Source organism: Hydra viridissima, unplaced genomic scaffold (genome assembly GCF_058129835.1).
Source record: "Hydra viridissima isolate aposymbiotic clone 2 unplaced genomic scaffold, HvirCarnegie_v1 scaffold_9, whole genome shotgun sequence".
NCBI classification, from domain to species: domain Eukaryota; kingdom Metazoa; phylum Cnidaria; class Hydrozoa; order Anthoathecata; family Hydridae; genus Hydra; species Hydra viridissima.
Genome location: NW_028324308.1, coordinates 10,804,180 through 10,827,682, shown reverse-complemented (window position 1 = coordinate 10,827,682; position 23,503 = coordinate 10,804,180). Strand labels below are relative to the sequence as shown.

Sequence of the window (23,503 nt, the reverse complement as noted above, 5' to 3'; positions counted from 1 at the left end):
TGCTTTAAACTGTATTCATGCTGAATTCAACCATCCACAAAACATCTTAAAGCAGATTTCACACTCCATCGAGCTACAATTGTCGGCCAATTCATCTAGCAAATACATCTTCAGAAATTCTTTCTATATGTACAAGGAAGCCTTAAAAAAATCCGGTTACAACCAAAAGCTTAAATACATTCCCAACTTACAACCTGTTAACAAATAAAGTTGTGAGCGAAAAATTATCTGGTTCAATCTCTATACAATAAAAATGTTTGCACAAATCAAGTACGTATTAATAGATGGACGTTCAACGCATTGTTATAGATCAAAGGTGCCGCCAATTAGCCAAAAACTATGCGTGTTACCGTCAATTTTCTAAATTCATGATACAGATACTCCGACTTCTACCCGTCAAATTTCCGTCAAAAAACCTCCCTCAGTAAACCCATTATAATTATGCATTTACTGAAGCTTATGGTTATAAAAGACAAAAAAATTAATCAAGAATAGTTCACAAATCTGAAAAAGGTTGATTTGAGCTATGAACTTTGCTTAATAAAAATTTAGCTGTGTTTAAACTTTAACGTCTAAAACTAGGCTTTTGCAAAAAGGCTATGTTTGGTTTACTAGAATGGATAGAGTAAAGTGAAACAAATTTTCCTTATTAAATTGAAGCTGCTATGATATACTTTAAAGGTCGAAAAAGATATTTTTAGTGTTTTTTTCACCCCACTCTCAGATTATGCTTCCCACTTTAAGGTTCAAATCAGAGAGTATTTCTTATTTTTGTCGGAAATGTCGAACTAATTTGCCTCGCTTTTTTTTCTCTCTTGAATTTGTGATTTTTTTTTCTTCGTGAACGACCTAGTTAAAAAATTTCTTACTTTCGATACCTAAACTGCATTTTGTCTAAAGGTATTATAACTAAAAGCATCTTAAAGTTCATAAAATACTATTCGTTTCAGGAGTTGAAAAGATATATAAAGTATGTATTTTTAATGAGCATTTTTAAACTGTCATGTAGAGCTACTTTAAGTTATAATGATCTTATTTTTTTAATTATTACTGTTGTTACTCATAGTAACAACAGAAATAATAAAAATGATAAGACCATACTTTTAGTTGCATATTCTTGAGCCTTCTACAAGTGATGTATAGCCTTATTTTTAACCTTTTCTAAATATTATATCAAAAGAAGTAATTTTATATTTATATTTATTATCTCATTACAGGATAAATAATGAGTCTTCATGAGGAATATTTAAAACATTTATGTAGAAAGTGTGGCTGCATAATAAAGCAGGATAGTCACTATCAAATAAAACCTGTTGTTATCTATCAACAAGCAATTCTTAGCTTTTACAAGCTGGATACAACCTCAGACTATCAAAAAGTTCATCCTGAATATTTATGCAAATCATGTTATATGGTCTTATACAGGTTAGATTTAAAATCAAAAAAAGGCTTTGAAGTTGAGAGTAATGATAAATTCTTCACTTTTTCTGAACACACAAAAACCTGTTATGTATGTAACACACTCACAAGAGGTGGAAGAAATAAAAAAGTACATGCGATAAGTATTCATCAACAGTTAGAAGCATTTGCATCAAAACATGGTTTTGACTGTTACAATGAAAATAATAAAAATTATTTTGTAATAGTTAAAATCAATAGTTATCGCCAATCAAATGGCATGTGGAGACTAATTGTTTTAAATCGTGAAGTGCCATTATCCATTAATATTAACAAATCTCTTCCAGATCAACTAAATCTTTAATCTGCTAATATTATATTCTCCAACATTTCATGCATAAATATCTGTAAATGTAATAATGACTTCCAGTATCTTTTTTTGTAATCAGAAATAAATTTTCTAATTTTAAAAATTTCCGAATCACATCAAATGAGGATGTTGGAATAATTGAAACGAGAGAAGGCAATACAGTTGAAAACTTTAAAGTTATTAGACATAAAGGTTGTTCATTAATATGTTTAGAAGTCTGTTGTGATTTTAGCACCATCTACCATACTAACTTGGCTGTAATGGAACCCAGGTTAAAGAGAAGTGTCAATCATCTATTACCGTTAACTAGCCATTTTTTAACTGTGTACATTTTCTTACACCAGTATATGTAAAAAATATAATAAAGACAACTTGCATTCTTCTATATGGAAGTTCAATAGTACATTACAACAATTTACAGTTTTGAATAATTTCTAAAATCAAAATTAAGAGTTATTACAATATTTTCATAATCTGGGAGTATTTGCAAATATAAATTAGCACCCGTTTAGGCGTTAAGCTCCACAACATGTGAGTATAAGCACACCTTTAGTGGCAATGTAACATTTCTTGGCGCTACTGCAGTTTCTCCCCCCCCCCCTTTTTTTTTTTATGATTGATTATGATAGAGAATTTTATGCTGATTCAGAAAAATATAAAAACATAGACCTGAAAATCAACGGAAAGTGCTCTAATTCGAAGTCAAAGTTGTAAAAAATCCCACTAAAAACCCTAATATTCGCCATTTTGAAAATAATAAGTTAATGATCTTTTTGCTGACAAAAGCAATACATTAATAGCATGGTTTTTACGTTAAAAAAGTTGTTAAAGTATGTTTATCTTGCGCAAGTTTTTGTGGCAATGAAAATAGCCGTTTTTTGATTTATTAGAGAATAAACTATATTGCAAGTAATGTACTTTTGTAATAAATTTTAAAAAAGAAATCAACAGTTTTTTTTTCCTAAAAGAAGAACTTTTGAAACTTAGTTCATTGTTGTTTTATCACATGTAAAATTTAGAAAGAGTAACCTATAAACCTTTTTTTTTTTAATAAAAAAACCAGCGTACGATACAATGATAATTATTCATCAGTTTATCTGCATTCTCAAATTCTACGTTCAACCTTTATTTGAAATCTTCAATTAATTTCATTTCGTTATAACAATTTCGTTATAATACTTTAAAACAGTAATGTAAAGGCTGATGGAAACCAGGTCTGTTTATTGCGCAATGTAACGGTAATTAGTTTTCGTTAAAAATGAAAGCGTTTTGAAAAAAAATGGCGAATATTAGGGTTTTTAGTGGGATTTTTACAACTTTGACTTCGAATTAGAGCACTTTCCGTTGATTTTCAGGCCTATGTTTTTATATTTTTCTGAATCAGCATAAAATTCTCTATCATAATCAATCATAAAAAAAAAAAAGGGGGGGGGGGGAGAAACTGCATTAGCGCCACATTTCTTTTCATGCTTTTTAAAATTCGATTCTCTAAGATATTTATTGTAACATTTCAGACAGGTAAATTCAGTTATTAAGCGTTCTACTGTTTTTTTCAGCATTTTGGTTTCTTCTGCAATCAGCTTCTCTGTAGGAATTGCTGGTGGTATGAGCTCCAATTCAAAATCCTCTGATAACAATTCCGCTAACTCTTCAAGATCTATCTCAATAAAATCATCCACAACTAATTCAATTTGGTTATCAATACTTTCAAGCAAAAAAGAATAATCTTGATTAATAGCAAAGTTTTCTGTCATACTCATTTTATGTATCGCTGCTCAGAAAAAAACTTTTAAAAATATTTTTATTGGATAGTCGAGACCATCTTTTTCCGACGTCGAAAAAAATAAAAATACTCCCCGGTTTCGCAATTATCACCTATTGTTTCGCTTTTGTTATCTAAACAATAGCGTAACACGCATATCTTTTTTATAAAACAATGCGTTGAACGTCCATCTATTAATACGTCCTTGCACAAATATTGGAAAGCAGTTTTTAAATTTTAAACATTTTCCGGTAAACCACAAGCTCAATAAAATACTTGATAGAAATTCCATCAATGTGAGTTACAGTTGTATGCCAAGCAATAAAGACATTATAAATTCACACAACCAAAACATTTTGCAAAAAAATAAAATATTACAGAAAAAACTTGTAACTGCATGGATAAAACAAAGTGTCCTTAACATCAGAATAGCCTTACAAGAAATATAATTTACCAAGCCATCGTCTCCTCTAGCAATCCAGAAATGAAAGAAAAAACATATCACGGCTTGGCGAAACACCATTCAAATTAAGGTATGCCTCAGCAGGCAAAAGACGTCTATAGATCATCAAAGACTACTCTAATTTTCATCTTTCGTAATTGCGTATTTTTTAGACGTTTATTATAAATCGAAAAAAGGTCTAATTACAGTGATTCTATTTATATCCAATTGTAGACACATATTAGATGTATAAACAAGATAAAAACATAGATACCTCTTTTCGGTTAAATATAGATGCATTTAAAATGTCTTCTATAAATCAACTAAACGGAAAGAAGAAATTTTAACTAAAGACAGTCGATTTTATAGAACGATTATTATAAATGACCGCCATTAAAGAAACGTGCATGGCGGAAACTTGTTTCTAGAAAGAAATAAAAATTTTTACGTAGCTAAGTTTCCCTGCTAGCACACAACGTTGAAAAAACGTTGAAATAACGTTGATCGACGTTGATCAACGTTGTTACAACGTTGTTTCAACGTTGTTTCAACGTTATGTGCTTGCTGGGTTATACTAACCTATGAACGACATAAATCATAATAATAATAATAATAATTTTAAATGAGTTTTAAATAATAAATTACATGCTATTATAAATGCTAATATAACGACGAAATATTTTCATGTTTTCAGTGCATAACATTTTACTAAAATCACTTCATGATCTGAAAGATAAAAACGTTATTCTTGAGTTAATATTTTTATTTGTAGATTAAAATGTAATTTTAATATAAATGTGCACTAGTCCACTTTCACATCCCCCCCTCCCTTCCCTTTTTTTTTTTTTATTGCAGATTATGAAAATTTCATGCTGATTCAGAAAAATATAAAAACATAGACTTGAAAATCAACGGAAAGTGCTCTAATTCTAAGTCAACGTTTTAAAAAATCCCACTAAAATCCCTTAATATTCGCCATTTTAAGAATAACAAGTTAATGATCTTTTAGCTTAAAAAAGCTATACATTAATAGCATGGTTTTTACGTTAAGAAAGTCGTTAAAGTATGTTTAACTTGCGCAATTTTTTGTGGCTATGAAAATAGCCGTTTTTTGATTCGTTATAACGAATCAAAATGTCGCATTTTACGAATCAAATGTCGCATTTTACGCTTTTTTTAATTAAGAAAACGGTTTGAGGGCTACATTTTATAAATTTTAAGTGTGATAAAACAATTATGAACAAAATTTCAAAAATTCTTCTTTTAGGAAACAAAACTGTTGAATTCCTTTTTTTTAAATTTATAACAAAAGTACATTACTTGCATTATAGTTTATTCTCTATAGAGAATAAACTATAGAGAATAAACTATAGAGAATAATAATCTCTATAGAGAATAAACTATAATGCAAGTAATGTACTTTTGTTATAAATTTAAAAAAAAGGAATTCAACAGTTTTGTTTCCTAAAAGAAGAATTTTTGAAATTTTGTTCATAATTGTTTTATCACACTTAAAATTTATAAAATGTAGCCCTCAAACCGTTTTCTTAATAAAAAAAAGCGTAAAATGCGACAATAGTTATTCACCAATTTGTCTACATTCTCACATTCTACGTTCAACTTTTATTTGAGATCTTCCATTAATCTCATAACGTTATAACCTTTTCGTTATAATACTTTTAAAGAATAATGCTAAGGCTAATGGAAACCAGCTCTTGTTATTGCGCAATGTAGCGGTATTTAATTTTCGTTAAAAATGAAAGTGATTTGAAAGAGATTTTTAAAAAATGGCGATATTAGGGATCCTAGTGGGATTTTTTAAAACTTTGACTTCAAGTCAGAGCCTTTTCCGTTGATTTTCAAGTATATGTTTTTATATTTTTCTAAATCAGCATGAAATTTTCTATCATAATCTGCAATATAAAAGGGGTGGGGTAGGGTGGGGTGGGGGGTGGAGGGTGCGAAAGTGCACTAGCGCCTATAAATGTGTATTTTTATAGTAATATATGGTGTTTTTAATAACGCCAAAAACTGCTTTGTGGTTGGCTGTGCACATAACGTTTCATTTGAAAAACATGGTTAAAAGCAACAGTGAAAGGAAGGAGTTTTTAGAAGTTTGACTGGTGTGAGTTATTTGCCTTTTTTTTGTCTTGAAGTAAGAACATTTTTATCTAGATACAATTTATGCCCTTTACAAAAAGTTCATACCAACAACGAAGTCGTAGATATATTTAAAAGGAATAAAAGAATATACTGGAATCCTCATTTGTATCTTTAGACAGTTAACACAATGTTGGAATCTTAGGAGGAGATAGTAGTTTGATAGCCAAACTTTTTACAGGGGGAAAGATCAAGAATTGCTCTTAACCCAAGCCCTAAGAAAGTTAAGAGGAAGTTATCAATAATGGTATGTAATAAAGCAGAATAATATGTCAATTTTTAGTTGTTAATCTGTCAAAGTAAGGTTCTCTTTAGCACCTGAATTTTTATTTTCATTTTAGCCTTTTTAACTGATAATTTGCATGTATTAATTTTTTTGTAAATACAATATTGCAAAGTAGTTTATTTACAGTCCAGACTGTTTTTATTAGGATTCCAGTCTGCTTCTTTTGCCGCTGTCTGATTCTATGCAAGAAGATAATGCTGATATAAAAGTAAGCTTTCAAAAATATAAAGCCAACTACTGGGAGTGAATAAAATAAAAAATGATATGTTTTTTGGGGGTTTATTTTTATTCATTCCTTTCTTTTGCATTTGTATAATGTTGGTGGTCAGTGATATATCTAGAAGTTATTTAGGGACACAGGTAAAAAGAGTTTCGGCTTATATTTTGAGGACCTATTTTGAGGAGCAAAAAAAAAAAAAAAAAAAAAAAAAACAGTCAGCGCACAGCTGCATGGATATTTGTAACAAAAAAATCATTTTTCCAAATAACAATATTTGAGAATCAGTGTCCAAATACTTGGAATGCTGTCAGAACAGTCTACATTACCCTCTAAAAAGAACTAATATATGAATTATGTTTATTTTAGCTAATTTGATCTGGAGTTATGGCAGAATATTTTGGGTGCCCAAACTGGTATACCAGTGTCAAAATCAGCCTGGATATGTCACTAGAGGGTATGTACCCAAACATTGTTAGGATCAATTAATAAACAACTAATAGGATATTTTTGCTATTTGGTTTCATGAGCTAAATAATAACTTTGAGGTAACTACTGACCTTTATTCACAAATACACAATTATCTATAGAGGTACAACATTCTATTCTCAAAGAGCTGGCTGAAGTAAAACTTATTTTAAAGGAGCTTGTAAAAGTAAAGTTTCATGCAACTGGGATAAAGTTCCTAGAATCAGTTGACCAATTGGTAGCACTTAATAATAAACTAAATGATGATCAGAATATAATAACTTGGTATGATCTAATTATCTTGTTTTTCTTTGGGTTATTTGAAAGTTCAGAATTAACTCTATATGTTGTATATTTTAGCTTGATAGTTTGAAAATAGTTGGTGCCTGAAAGCCAAGAGAGCATTTTTTCATAATCATGAAAAGGTAAATGACAATTTTAATCTAATTTCTGTTAATCAGAAAATTAGTTAAATAGCAGCAAAAAACAAATAATTTTTACCATTAGACTAACAATTACTTGTAACTTGGAAATAATAAAGTTTTTGAGTAATTTTCTGTAGGTATTTAAACTAGTATCTGTATGCAAAAGTAATTTTATTAGGGGTTTAAATCTAATGATTATAAAACTTTATAAATTATAGTTCATTTAAATAGTTTATTTCATGTATTCAAATATTTCATTTCATTAACATATTCAAGTATATGTTAGTTTATTGTGAAAATATCTGTCAGGTTATTTTCCAATCAGCTACAATCTAAAGTAAATTGAATTGGCAATGGGGAAAAAATAAGTCTTGAAAACCTAGTCAATATCTGGAGTGTTTTACAAGGTATAGTTTTAATGTGTATATAACTGCTCTCTGAATTTAAAACGTACTCTTTAACTCATTTTTGTGCCATACTATTATTTTTGTCTCCATCACCTTTATCTATACCAAAGTAAATTATGTTGAGTATTTTAAAATTTATTCTTTTTGACAGATTCCTGTGAATAAAATGTTGAATCAATAAAAGATCTAGAAAAATTTTTTTGAAAAATGCTCCTGCTCATAATCAGAAAAAAAAGACTTTAATACAGGTAAATTGGTGATATATTGTTGTTAAAATCAATAAAATTATATTTTCAAATTAACTAATATAATTATTATATATTATATCTTCTTCAGATAACTGAAGATGAAGAGGTTAATAAATAGGAAAAAACAGCCTAATAAGGTTACTTTGTACCAGAAAGACGTGTTATATCTCATATCTTTAATGTTTTTATGAAATTTGGCAACAAGCCGAGTGAAAATTTATATATGTTTCATGTAAACAGATTTTTTAATCGTTCTACATATCTTTAAAGCATTAGTGCATTTATTTACATGCTATTACATTATATTTTAGATACCGATATCGAGGAACAGCGAGTTGGCGGACTCAATAAAGAATTATAGTTTTCTTATTGTAAACATTTGTTTTATAATCTTGGTAAATAAATTTCAACAACTTAAACCTAATTGTTTCTTTACTTGTGTAATTTTTTAAAGACTTTTTAGTCTTAACTCAGTCGGCAAAAAGATATCTAAACTGCATCTAATATGCAGCTGAAAACTAGTCTAAAAGATGTCTGAAATCACGTCGTGAATGAACGCTAAATAGATGTCTATCTTATAGATGTCTTTTAGATGCATTTCATTTGATAAAGGTGCATCGCTTTAGATGCATAAAAGATGTGCAATAGTATATTTCATTTATTTTTTTATCGAATAATATGCATCTAAAAGACGTCTATTTAGCGTTTATTCACGACGTGATTTTAGACATCTTTTAGACCAGTTCTCAGATGCATATTAGATGCATTTTAGATATCTTTTTGCCTGCTGGGAAACCTACGTATTAAGCTTTTGAAATTCATTTTATTTTGAATTTTCAAAAAACTAGAACAGGCTAGGTAATAACGAACATATATTTAGAATCACCGCTTTTTATTTACTTAAGAAAAGGTAATGGCTTATTTTTATTTTTTTGTGTGTTCCAAAGTGTATTTTTACGGTTTTATTAGTTAATTTAAGGCGTATCTAAAGTGTAGGTATGTGCGTATCTGCGATTTACGGCACCGATTTTAAAGCTAAAATCTGTGACCATTTTTTCACCGCGTGCTCGAGGTAGGTGTCGTAAGGATGGATTTTTCTCGTCTTTTTTTTAGAATTTTATATTGACTTAGATAATATTTTAAAAGTAGAGTGTTGTAAGTTTATTGCAATTCGTTTTTTTTTTTGCAGTTACTAACGTTTTTAGTGATTTCATTGCTATTCATAACTTCATTCCTGTTCTGGAAGTGAATTGACATTGAAGGGATGATGGGTTTTTTTTCAAACTTTTGAATCAATTTTATACATCTATTTTCTATGTACCTGCCAAATTTTATTAAAAAATAATGACACGCTCATATTCTATTTTTGCACGCAGTAAAGGTACCAAATATTCTTCTGTTGTAGAGGTTGGGGGGGGGGGATTCAAGATTATGAACATTTTGTACATTTGACTTTTTTATTCATTAAAAAATTGTTTTTTTAGAAAAATGAAACTTTATTTAAAATAATGGTGATTTTTTTAAAGTATTCAAAACATGATTTACACACAAAAAAAACCATATTCTGTTATTAGTTGAATAAAAATATAACCGAGGCAAAGTAATGCGCTAAAAACTAAATAATGAAGTTCTATTATAAAACCACCGTAAGCCGAACGCTAATTTTTTAAGTTGGCTGCAGTTTTCTTAAGCATTCCTTATAATGAATTTTTGTCACTTAAGTGGGCATAACTTTTAGTAGAATCATTAGTTTTTTATGAAATTTTCACCATCGTTATACTGGTTTAAAACTCTTTACAATGATGTAAAATAATTAAATAGCTGAATAGTTTAAAAATTTTGCACACATACCTATAAAATGGATCTTCGGCAAAGAACATAATAAAAGCTGCCCCTTGTTGTTTCTCTCATACGTGTTTATTTTCAAAATAAGCTGGTTATGTGTAAAAACTCAAACTCAGTTTTTAAATATGTTTAATTTGATAAGTCTGTTGACAATAATAATAATTTAAGACAATTTTTCTTGCTTTTTCCATCATAAAACGAATGACAGTATGAGTAAATGAGGTAGTAGAGCTAATATTTGTTTTATTAAATAAATATTCTTATTTCGTTTTTTTTATTTAACCTGCCGACAACGTAAAAAAAAAGACATTTTAGTAAGCTGTGGATTATTATTTACGGACTTTCACAGAATTTCGTTTCAACGCATGCTATCTAAGAAATAAAAATGTTAAAACTTTACTTAACGCTGGTTTTGTATCTAATTTGCATAAATAAATCGTTGGCAGAAGAAAACGAAGATGACAATGAAGTTTACAAATACAGGGACAAGTTCTTTGTTGGAAACAAATCATTCTCATTAGAACACTTCAACAATATGGTAACTCAAGAAAAATGCGTGACAGTTCCATTTACCGACATCTACCGCATGCGTGGGTGTTTCCCGGTCTACGTTCAAAACAAACTTTGCTCAGGATTTTGTACGAGCTCTACATACCCATCGAAGTTTGATGAAAAATGGAAATGTCATTCTTGTCATCCAGTGGAGTTTAAGTTCCACGATATTCATCTACTTTGTAAGTTGAAAAACCAAACAAAATTTGACAAAAAAAAGTTCAAAGTAGTAAAGCGAATGTATCGTTTGGTGAAGAGTTGCTCCTGCCAAGAATACATTTGCGGAAACCGAATTAACTTATGAAAAATTATGATTCGACGAACTTCGCGTTTCACCTGGGATTCAAATATTTATTTAAAGCTTTTTAACACGAAATGATATTCAACAACATGCTTTAAAAATAAAAATGTTAACCTAAAGATTTAGTTTTGAATTGCTGATGAGCAAATCATGTTAAAAAAAGCCCTTTTTCATATAATATATATGTTTTTATATAATCATTAACAAAAACACGTACAAAATAGCTGAACACGTTTTTAAATTCTCTAGGATATTTGCTTTAACATTTGTACGTTGTATTAATAGTATACTACTACTACAACAGCTATAATAACAATAAAAGCTACAACAGCAGCAGCAACAACTGTAACAGCTTCTTTTTAAATTATTTTTTTTAGTATAGCGCAGAAGTTTGTTTTTTCATACGATAATTTAAAGCAATAAGCTTAGTTGTTTAAGTAAATGTTAAAAAAATGTTTAAGTATGACAATAAAATTTTATTTGGTTTTTGTTTATGGTGCTTTTAATGAATAAATTATAAAGATTTTTTAAAATATGCATTAGTTGTATATTAGTATCAGCTTAAAGAATGTCTTTAATCACAAATGAGTTAAAAAAACAAATATCTTTACAAAAAAATAAAAAATACAACAACTCTTCTTTTCTTTTTAATACGTAGATACAACTTTAAGTTCTTTTTTTTTTATTCATGATTTTATATGTTTACAAATTTTTGAGTATATAAAAGCTTAACAGGTACTGAAATACATAAAAAGTAAATCTTTAAAGTCTAAAACCTCCACTAAAAGTGTCTGTACTAAAATAACCAAAACGAACTCTCAAATAATCCATTAAACTTACCAATGAAAAAACAAAGAAAACGACAATACTTTGAATATTAAGAAAATAAGTTTATTTCAACCATTTTGGTTTACTGAAAGAAAAGAACATATAAAATTATATGAAGCTATATTATTTTATTCGTTTTTTCTTTATTTTTATTATTAATTATTTGCCTCTAGATTCTTTTGATTGACTCTGAGAGCTTTTTTCTTTATTACTTTCTGTTAAATCACTAGATGACAGTTTCCTTTTCCCTCTCCGAATTTCAGCTTTAAGTAAAGATCGAACAATCAGTGACTAATATATGTGCATGTTGAATTTGGGAATTCAAAGTTAATTGAACATGTTGATTATTGGACGCTTGTGTCGTTTCTGATACTAAAAATAAATGTTGAGCATTCTGCAACTTTTCTCAAAGTTTATGGCTGAAAACAGATTAATCAAAGTTACATTAGAAGTCAGGAGCTGATTCCTGATGATTGAAGGGCCCTACCCAGTAAACATCGAACAGTTGGTAAGCAGTTGGCCCGATCCTAATAACCAACTATTAGCTACAGTTGGGCCAACAGTCGGCTATTTAGTTGGTACCGTGAAAAAAACGTAACGCTTTTACCAACACTTAGCCAACTGTTTTTAAACTATTGGTTGCCATTAACGGCCCAACAGTAATAAAATAGTTGTCTAACAGTTGGTACCATTACCGGCCCAACTATATGATTTTTTTTCGCGATTTTTTAAATTCGCTTTTGCGCTTAAATTTAAAAGTGCAAAAGTTATAAATCATGTTTTGAATATTACTTAATAACAAAGTATAACTTTGCTTTTTAATATTTCATTTTCTATTTAATAGTGATTGTTTGTATATCAGATTTTACCAAACAGTACTACTGTCCGCACAAAATATTGTATTATTTATAGATAACTTAGTTGAATACAAAAAAAAAGAACAAATTTTTTATCATTGCACTTTTATTTTCAGACCATTAAAGAAAAATATTTACAAATAAAGAACTAAAAATATTCTATTATTGTAGTTAATATTATTAAAGGTTTGAAACTAATATTGGCAGCTTTAATTAAAAACAATATTTTAAAACGCTAGTATTTAAAAACGTGGCGATTTATTAGATAATTATTAATAATAATTAAGAAAAATTAGATTTATAAATAAAATCAAGATAAATAAGCTTTTATAAATTTGCAAAAGAAAATAATAACTTAATATTCTTTTCATTGATTAACTGCAATTGATTTTTTATAACCTTAGTTTTCGTCTGTCTATTTATTCGCCCATCTCCTTGATCAATTGCGCCCTGAAACCATCTTGAAACGATCGGGTAAATATCTTTATCCTTGGAATTAAGATACTGAATTCTTACTGTTGCTAAAAGAATAAAATGAAAATAAATTTAAAAACTCAATTTATTTTTTGTTTAAATATAAATTATTTTTAAGTTATTTTTATGCTCTTATACGTATACTTTGCAAATCAAGAATTACATTAACTGGTTAACAGTTTTAAAAATATGTGCATATGATAACCAAGAGCAATTAGCTTATCGGTTCAAGACAAATTTCTATATGCTCTTTAAGAATCATATAGTTGAATACTAATAAATCATGGTTTACATTCGCAATTAATGTCTCTAGTTAACAATAAAATAAGGCATTAATAAGTTTAAGTCACCAAGGGAGAATATAATATCTTACAAATTCACAACTAATGACAACACTGGTAATTGTCATAAGTACTAACATATTATTTTCTTTCTTAGTGTTGTAAACATATTTTTGTAAATATAAAAATACGGTTGACTTTAATAGACTAAAAATTTACATAACTAGTAATACTTACGTAGTAAGCACTTTAACACAAAATGATAACATTGCAACTTAATCTTGCCCATTCCAGTAGCTATCATCTTACTTAAAGATCCGTTTAGATTATATGAAACGCTAAAATTTTTGGAAAACATGGCTCCCAACACACATCGTATGTATTTTGGACGTTCAACTTTACTGCCAATAGATCGCAGATATTCGACCTAAAAACAAATAATGCTACATATTACAACTTTTTATATTTAAATTATTTTTTCAAAGGTAAATGAAAATGTAATGCGGTATAATATAACTAAGGTATTATACCTTTGATAAATTACAATTATAAGACTTATAAAAAAACTTATCTTTGATCTTATAAAATAATAGTTACAAGTTTAAACGCAACCTGTAGACTGCTAGAAACATTATAATATAAAAAATAATTTCAAATTTTATAGAGAGCCATCTCAGATTTCATCTGTAGCATAAGGTTAAGCCTCTCCAAATCTTCCTTACTTTCTATTGGAAGGCCAGGGGGAACAACAATCAGTGGCGTATCTAGGGTATGGCAGGCAGGGCACATGCCATGGGCGCCAACCTGAAAGGGGCGCAAAAGAGGCTTGGTTGCAATACAATAAGCGAGAGTCATATAAAATAAATTAAGAAATAATATATTATATAAAATAAATATATTATATAAAATAAAGTTTGCGTCATCATTTATTAAAAAATTGTAATTAAGTACTTTATGTGGGGGAGGAGGGGCGCGAGATCGGTGTTTGTCCCAGGCGCTATTTACCCTAGGTACGCCACTGACAACAATGTCTTCATTATCCAAAAACTTTAAACTTCTAAAAACTTATTTTTTTGCTCCAGTTCTGTTAATCTTAACTCCAAAGCTGCCAACTTCTCTATAAACATACATAAATAAATAAATAATATTTCATTGCATTTTAATGTTATTGGAAAACTGGTTTCAAAAACACAATCTAGTTATTAAATTGAAGACATACACGGATGAAGATGTTATGGAACTCAAATATTTGGAGTTAAAGTTTTAAACATTCATGTTATTTATCCCTGTAGGTGAATTGATTGCTGTAAAAATTCTAGCACATTTTTGTACTGTGTTATTAAGGTCACGGAAAAGAGCGTTATTTAAAACCTTTATCTGCATAAAAAAAGTAGAAATGTGTATTTTTGTAACATGAAATATGTATTTTTTTAAAGCCCTCATCCATTTATGACTTTAATTAAAACACAATTTTTTTTTTTTTTTACACAAAAAATATAAATAGTTTTCTTTTGTCAATATATGTCAGCATCATAATCAATGTATGTATGCGTAACACATATACAATGTATAACAAGTAGTAAAACAAAAAAAAACAAAAAAAAAAATAATTTATCCGAAACCTTACTTTCCTGATCGCCAAAATTTTGAACAGTTTTCTCAGTTTTTAGAAGTCGATGTCCCTTTTAATAAAATGCTATAACTATATGCATTATATGAATATACATATATATATATATATATATATATATATATATATATATATATATATATATATATATATATATATATATATATATAATATAAATGTCATATATGCTTAATATGAAATGTATATGTCATATTGTATATGCAATTGCATATACCATTTGTTAATATACTGCATATATTATGTCAATATTGTATATATGGCATATATTATATGCAATATATACAAAATACATACATATAAATTATTATATATAACATTTATATTAGAATATAACAACTTTTATGCATGCATGTTATGTAAAGGATGTCTGCCAATACTTTAAGGTGGATTTCTCTGACTTTTCTCTGATATTTTCCTGATCTTCTACCTGTTTTCCTTGATTTAATTTAAAGTTACCCAAATTAAACTTCACAAAAATTGACCTAGATTCATTTAGAAAAATGCTCTTCAACTGCAAAAATGTAAACAATAATACAACCCACACTATATGTATCAAGTATTGATAGATTTAATATGTGTTGTATTATTGTTTATATTTTTGCAAGTGAAGATTCAAGATTCGCTTGATGCAAGAGAAGTTCATAAAACTATTTGCCAAATAAACTTTTATATTACATGTACTATATACAACTTATTTAAGTTATGTAAGTTTGATGAAGAGCCATTTTCCCTGATTTCTCCCTGATTTTTCTAAAATTCAACCTAATTTCCTTGATTATCCTAGATTTTTTCCAAATATCTGATTTCCCTGATTTCCCCTGATCTAGCAGACTTCCTGTATGTATGTATGTATGTATGTATGTATGTATGTATGTATGTATGTATGTATGTATGTATGTATGTATGTATGTATGTATGTATATATATATATATATATATATATATATATGTATGTATGTATGTATGTATGTATGTATATATATATATATATATATATATATATATATAGATACATATATACATACATAAATACATACATACATATACATACAGAATAACACACATAAACATACTACTATACACGCACATATACATTTTAGCTGTATTTTAACTTTTAATAATAGTTAAAATAGAGCTAAAATGTCTAATACAAATACAAAAATAGTGTCATCACGAAAATAAGCGTTTGAAAGAAAAAAATAAATAAAAAGCTTCAAACTAAACTAGCTCTATTGAATAGTTTTAATTATTGAATGAATCTATTTGAATAATTTTAATAATTAGTCGCATGGTCCATAGTTATAAGAAAGATAAGTTATAAGAAACTGCCTAAGTAATTCTGGCTCTGGATGTAAATCACGCTACATGTGGAATAGTGGATTTTTTCTTCTTTGGAATCTTATTTCAACATTTTACAATTCTGATTTAGAAAGAGGTTTAAAACTTGTTCCTAAACTAACAAGAGATCATGTAAACTTAACACCATATTCTGTGATGAGGGTACGTCTTGCCTCCCAAGTATTGAGCGAAACGGAAGAAAATGTTTTAAAGCAGTTTGGACCACCAGAAGCTGCTGGAACTGCAGAATTTTGTTTAATGATGGATATGTTATTTGATTGTTTGAATGTAAAGAACAGTGTTGAGCATATAACAAAAAGAAAAGCATTTTTAAAGCCTTATAAATCAGTAGATGATTCAAGATTTGCTTGGTTAGATAACTTCCTCTTATACTTTAAATTGTGGTTTTGATGAGAACTCAAAATCAAAAATGTTTATTTCTTCTCAAACTTATGAAGGTTTGCAAATTACAGTGCATTCATTTAAAGAAGTTGTTAAATTTTTACTTGAAAATGGTGTTCAATTTGTATTTTCTGAAAGATTCTGCCCAGATGACCTTGAAAACTATTTAGGAAGACAACGTGCAATTGGTCGCAGAAAAGATAATCCATCTATCAAAGATTTTGGCTACAATGACAATACAATCAAGTCACAGTTTTCTGTTCGCCCAATTACTGGTAACATTCAATCTACTAACAATAATATCATGGATATTGAAAATAATCCTTTACCGAAAAGAAAAAAAAATAGTTCAAAGCTAATTCAAATTAAAAACCAACATTAAGTTCTGCTTTTTCACATTTATGAATTGAAAAAAAAAATGTTATTTTCATAACCACAAAGTTTTAAAAGCATTATTTGTCATTTACAATGGTAAGAGTATCTATAAATGAATTAGCATAAAGGCATTGTTTTTCTTCAAAAATATTACTAAACAAACTACAATTTGCGTATTTTATCAAAATAAATTGGCGGGCATCCATCAAGTACAACTAAGTTAATCTTTAAGTGTGTTTTTTTAGAAGAAGGAAGAATAATGAAAAAAAGCTGATCCCTGCCCTAACCCAAACCTTTCAATGTGTTATCAACTTACTTCCAGGTTCTCCCTAAACCAGTCTATGCATGTACCCTCATCTATATCTAAATCAGTGTGATGCATATATATATATTTTGCTAATTGTTTTCTGACATATTTATTTAATGATAGTGCTTTTTACACTATCATTAAATAAATATGTCAGAAAACAATTAGCATCTTTTAGTTTAAATTAGACCCGCAAGCCGCCGCCATTAGCCGTCGCCAAGCACTGCTTTATTTTTAGCCAGCTGTGAAAAATGCCTTCGCCAGCCATGAAAATAAGTAGCCATAGCCACCCGTTACAACCATAGTTAGTTAATTGATTTAAATCTTTAAATTAGTTTGTCCAATTTTTTTTTTTAATTTTATCATATCACCTATCCACCAATCGCTTCGTAATATAGTTTTTGGTTTAACCATGGAATTCCATGAGTCTCGTGTTAATATACCGTATGTTCGAATACCTTAACAATGATATATTATATATACTAGATGTCTAACTTCGATCCGAAATGTGAAGCCGTGGGAGCCATTTCTAATTCGGGCAAAAACGTGCATTTTTAACTTTTATTTCGCACGTCGGATATAGTTTTTGCCCTTATTACAAATGGCGGATATAGTTTTTGCCCTTATTGTTTTTTGTATTAAAGATTTCGAATAATTGAACAAAGAACCGGTGTAACCGCAGTGCGTTAAGTTCTTAAGGTGGAAGTATGGTCAAAAATATCAAAATTTTTCATTTTTTGAAAATAACTTTTCTTGGAACTTTCATTCATGCTGAAAATGATAGAATTATTTATTTTCCAATATAATTTATATAAAGCCTTCTATTTTTCATTTTAAAAAAAGTACTATGAAGTATTGCTCCTTAGCAACGGCATAGCAACAAGGTAAACATCATCTATTGATTCTTATTGAACTGCCTTAAGCAAGTATTTTCTATTGTAAGTTTTTAGAAAATACTAAGTAATATTTGGCTTCTTTTTTGCCTTAAAAATTACAAAACCAGCATTTATATATGCTGATATCACTTTATTTTTTTCATGTTTGTAAAGTGACTTAAAAGCAAATGGTATCTGTTTCAGTTATTGATGTTGAATATAGAGTATAATCATTTATTATTGTTTTTTAAATTATTTAATTTAGATTAAAATAGATATATTATTTCTAATTGTTCAATGTGAAAACTGATGTTTTGAGGAGAAGAAAAATTGGTGCCTCCAGAGTGTTTAAAAAAAGAAAAAGCACTTCTAGAAAATCAAGTTTACCAATTTTTTCCCAAAATGAAGATACTTTTGTGAGTAAAGTATTGCCATAAATTGATAGGAATGCTTTAAACATTTAACCTAACTTTACAACACCAACCAGCAATGTTATTGCCAATAATGAAGCTAGTCCACAGTCTCAATGTAATAATGAGTCTAGCTATGTTTTAGTTGATCTTGATAATATTGTACAAATTCTTACCTTAGTTGGAACATGACTTGACTATGAGAGCAAGTCTATCAACATGAATATAGATCATAAAAATAAAAATGGTTTAAGTTCTTTGTTGCTGTTGAGTTGCATTGAGTGTTTATTGAGTACAAAGTTCTCTACCAGTAAAAAAGTTTCAAGTAAAATTTCTGAAAATTTTTTTGATATAAATCTACATTCAGTAATTGCAATGCCTGAAATTGGAAAAGGACAGTGCATTAAAAAAGCTATATGGTTTTTTAAACTTACCACCTCCACTTCAAAAGCCATATTTAATGATGTTTAAAATAAAATATAGCTGTCATACAAATATATTGCAACACAATCGATGATCAATGCAGCTCCTGAGTTTAAAGTAAGAGATAATATTGGAATTTTAGATATTACTGTTTCTAGTGATAAATGGCAGAAACGAGGACATAACTCTTTAAATGGTATAGTAACTGTTATTGTAGTCAATACAAAAAATTTCAATGAAGGGTTAGCTGGTATGCTAAATGTTTATTTAGAGCTTGGTATTAATCCTGGTAAAAACTGTAGTATACTTTGCAATCAAAGAGGTCAAAAAATTATAAATATAGCATAAAAATCTACTGATGAAGTAAAGCAATGTTGGAAACAAATTAGGACAAAACAAAAAAGTTATAGTTATAGAAAAAAGTTATAGAAAAAGTTATAGTGATCAAGATGAAGAAAGAGAAGGAATAGCTTATGGTTCTTAAAGTTTGTAGAGTTTTATTTTATTTCAATCTCCCAGTTGATATAGCTATTTAATTTAAAAAGTTGAATTTGGTAATCAAAATTTTGCTTTTAAAAATACTTTTTTTTAATTCAAAATTTTTCTATTTTTCTTAACAAGGATATCAATTTCTATAAGTAACTTAAAAAATTAAATAAAACTCATGAAAAACTTAGTTTGCTACTGCTAATACATTGGGGATTGATTAAAAATCTTTAGAAATAAAATGAGAGCTTATTTGATATTTTAATTTGTTTTTTTAATGTTAATTGTATTAAATTGCTGATTTCTCAGAATGGGATTTTTTAGCATGGTGCGATAAATAACTTGAGAACTACTTGTTATGATGCTTTAAAATTTTGTACAGTTATAATAATATATATGATGAACTCACTGAAGCAGTATATTTTTTTTAACATTACTTTTTTGCAGAGTTATGGGCTCCAAAAGGGGGCTGTTTTGGGGTAAATTTTGACCCATTAGTTGTATATGCTGTATCTCCTTGGTTCTTTAAGCTAACTTTATAATTTTGCTTCCATGAGTTCTTTGATATATTACAAGTAAACAGTAAAAATTTGAGTTTTGTAGCATCTACCATTGTCTCAATATTTATCGCAGCGCTTTTTGACTTTTTTAGGTCTTGGGACCCAAAAAATGGGTCCAAATGTGAAATTTTGATTTTTTTTTTTTTTTTTTTTTTTAAATGTGTTATGCAGTTTTTTAATATTATCTGAAAAAATCAATATTTTTTGGTTGAAATAAACGATTTTAGAATTTTGACCATACTACCACCTTAATCAGGTGTATATTTAAAATCCTTATTTTTATTAGGATTGGTGCAATTTTACCGTGTTTTTTTTTTGTCTATTACTGCAGCCCTGTGTAAATTTGCGTAAATGTAAAAAAGCGTATTACGCATTTTTATTGACCGCTTTATTTTTTCTACTAGCAGGTAATGGAATTCAATGGCATTTACTCTTATCGCGTCAATTTGCTTCAACTGGATTCTTAGTTTGTTAGCTTGAGTACCTTTTAAAACTTTTGTCAAATAGTTGAAAAATTCTTTCATTATTATATAGTACAATTAACTTTAAAACAAGTTAAAAATTTTTTAATTAAAAAAATAGTTCTTTAAAACTATTGACTTTCTTTTAATACTTCAAGTCCCCCCCCTCCCCCCGTGAATTTATTTTCATTATGTTTGTCATATAAAAAGGAGTGCTTCAGAAAAGTTTTTCTGCTTCTTCATTTATCTACATATCATGGCTCTTCGAAGACCAATAATAGACGCTTTTGATTCACTTTCTTTGACAGAAATAGAAGCAAAATTCAAATACGATATCGAAGCTACAATTCACTGGTGCAAAACTTATGGTTTACTCGCTGAAAGTATGAACTGTAGAGTATGTAACGTGCCCTGCACAGAGCAAACAAAGAATGGGTCAGTTGATCAAGTTATTTGGAGATGTCTAGTCAAGCGCTGCAAAAGAACCTTCAGCATTCAGCTTCTTTGAGAAATCTCACCTACAATTGTGGCAAATATTGGGCTTAACTTACGCTTGGAGTAGAAGTGCAGGTAAGAGCCGGGGATTATCAATAAGTGATTTAAGGCAAGAGTTAAATATTGGAAACGACAGTACCATTGTTGATTGCACGGTCGTTCAGAAGCGTTAAGTTATTATACGCAAGCGCAGTAGAAACTTAAAAAAATTCAACTTTCAATAATGGCTACGGTCCGTAGCAACGAATTTTCTTATTTAGTTGACTGATCATTTGTATATGTTTCCATATAAATCAACATTTTAAACTCTTTCTAAAACTGAAATCATAATAAGCATATCTCAGTTGCATAAAAAAATGATTCAAATAAGATAAAGATTATATCAAAAAGTTTAAAGTTGCGCTTTTCTAAGTAAATTAACATTCTTGAAAATGCTGATTTGTTTACACTTTTAAAAACACATCATCTAATTTTCTGAGCGTAGAAAATAAATGATTTTTTTTTTAAAATTTAGATAAGTTTTTATAGTATTTAACAATTTTATCAGATCTTAGCACTCAATTTTTTCTTCTTGTAAATAAACATACAAACACACACACACATACATACATACATACATACATACATACATACATACATACATACATACATACATACATACATACACATACATACATACATTACATACATACATACATACATACATACATACATACATACATACATACATACATACATACATACATACATAGATATATTCTTTGCTGTAATGGCTCTGAATTGACCGTTGGTTGCAGTTCTCATCATCCGGGTGAATGCGTCAGTTTCTACAATAGAAAATGGTTGAGTGTCCTCAATCACCCATTTAGTAATGTCAACAACAGTTCTTATTTGATTGATGTCAGTAACTTCCCATTCAGGTTTGGTAGCCTGTTTTCTGCCTTGCAGTGTCTGTGTGTTGGAAGTGCCACAAGTTCCACTTGGTCCAGGCTGTGGCGATACTGGTGTATCTTTTTGTGTTTGTGGACATCTCCTCTTTTTTCCTCTTTCTTGTGTTTGTTCAAAATCTGAGTCTTCAGAGGTAAGCTCATCAAAAATGTCTGGTATTGTTGATTTTTGCTTGTCTTTCCTTTCTAATTGTTTATATAAATTCAAGTGGACTCTTTTCAAATGGTTCCTTAAAGGACTTGTGGTGCTTTTATTGATTAAGTATATTTTGCCACAGGCCTTGCATTTTGCCTTGTTTTCCTCCACATTGTTGAAGAATTCCCAAATATTAGACAGCTTAGGCATCTGAAAAGAAAAAAAAAGTGAAAAAAAAAAAAAAAAAGGAACGAATCGGATTGAGTTTGCCATATCGGATCGGACGAATATTTCGGATTATTTATTGAATTTAAAACCCACAAAAACGGATCAGATTGTTAATAAGGATTACTTTTCGGATTAAAAATTCGAAAACACGGATCAAATTACATTTTCGATTTACTGACTTTTTATTGAAATATTTGCCTCAATATTTCCTTAATATTTGCCTTAATAAAACGTGATAGTTTTTTATGCATACAAACAGTTTCCGAAAAAGAACTAATTATTTATTAAGTTATTTGAAAATTTTCCTTAATATTCGTCTTAACAATAAATGATATTTTAGAGGCATGCATAAAGTTTTCAATAAAAGAACTAATTATTTGTCTTAATTATTGAAATGAGCGTAACAATTTTTCAAACTAGTTTTTATCTCTATTTCTATTTTTATTTCTGTTAATATTTAAGTAGAAGAAATATTACAATATAAATTTTATCGGACCAATCCACTAATTGAAGCAATCCGCAAAGCGAAATAATTCGCAAAGGAATTCGATCCACAAAAAAAAAAAAAAAAAAAAACCGCAAAAATTCAGTTTGAAATATTCTTAACTTTTAAATCAAATTAATATAATAATGGCTTACCGTAATAAATGTAGGTGAAGAATAGTAGACTTGATCTGTTGAACGAATTGTTGTAGGTTAAGATTTCCAAATACAACTGATTGAAACTAAAAAAGAAATCCACTATTTATAGGACGCGCACATAATAAAAACGTAATTTTTTTGGACCACACCATTTAATGGTGACGCGAACGGAACGCGATTCGTATAATTCGCTAAACAAATTAAAGTTAAATTGATTTGTAAAAATTTTTCGGATTAATAATCCGAACAGCAAAGAGAATCCGCAAAAAAAAAAAATCCGCTAGTGGTTCGTAAAAATTTTTCGGATTGATAATCCGAACAGCGAAGTGAATCCGCAAAAAAAAAAATTCGCTAGTGGTTCGTAAATTAGTTTTCGGATTATTAATCCGAAAAATTTTTACGAACTGACTATTTTAATCCGCAAAATAAGTCGGATTGGCTTTTTG

The 23,503-nt window shown here is 28.6% G+C and overlaps 2 protein-coding genes, 1 long non-coding RNA gene and 2 pseudogenes across 9 annotated transcripts in view; 3 read left to right on the top strand and 2 right to left on the bottom strand.

The window, feature by feature from the left end:
* The window catches only part of LOC149883972 (uncharacterized), a 312,658-nt pseudogene that overhangs the window by 256,823 nt on the left and 32,332 nt on the right, over window positions 1–23,503 (top strand). The gene's annotated exons all lie outside the window — the stretch shown is intronic.
* Window positions 1,759–4,240, bottom strand: LOC149883981 (uncharacterized). The gene is made up of 2 exons (XM_090097444.1): window positions 3,211–4,240; window positions 1,759–1,803 (listed from the first exon to the last, which is right to left on the bottom strand). Exons 1-2 carry the CDS (start codon window positions 3,526–3,528, stop codon window positions 1,759–1,761), a joined length of 363 nt encoding a protein of 120 aa, XP_089953570.1. The 5' UTR covers window positions 3,529–4,240.
* On the top strand, window positions 5,927–8,602 carry LOC149883980 (uncharacterized; annotated as a pseudogene). Its single transcript, XR_016455445.1, has 8 exons — window positions 5,927–6,379; window positions 6,564–6,626; window positions 7,005–7,092; window positions 7,226–7,388; window positions 7,464–7,528; window positions 7,838–7,935; window positions 8,087–8,183; window positions 8,272–8,602. The product of XR_016455445.1 is annotated as an uncharacterized LOC149883980 (transcript).
* On the bottom strand, window positions 12,793–15,070 carry LOC149883979 (uncharacterized). Of its 5 annotated transcripts, none has more exons than XR_016455481.1 (3): window positions 14,944–15,032; window positions 13,559–14,438; window positions 12,793–13,087 (listed from the first exon to the last, which is right to left on the bottom strand). It is a non-coding gene; the product is annotated as an uncharacterized LOC149883979 (long non-coding RNA). The 5 variants fall into 5 exon arrangements; XR_016455480.1 differs by having other exon boundaries at window positions 14,949–15,032; XR_016455484.1 differs by having other exon boundaries at window positions 12,806–13,087; window positions 13,559–13,748; window positions 14,944–15,022.
* On the top strand, window positions 16,276–22,435 carry LOC149883978 (uncharacterized). Its single transcript, XM_090097385.1, has 2 exons — window positions 16,276–18,075; window positions 20,556–22,435. The coding sequence occupies exon 1, from the start codon at window positions 16,741–16,743 to the stop codon at window positions 17,092–17,094; it is 354 nt and encodes a 117-aa protein (XP_089953511.1). The 5' UTR covers window positions 16,276–16,740; the 3' UTR covers window positions 17,095–18,075; window positions 20,556–22,435.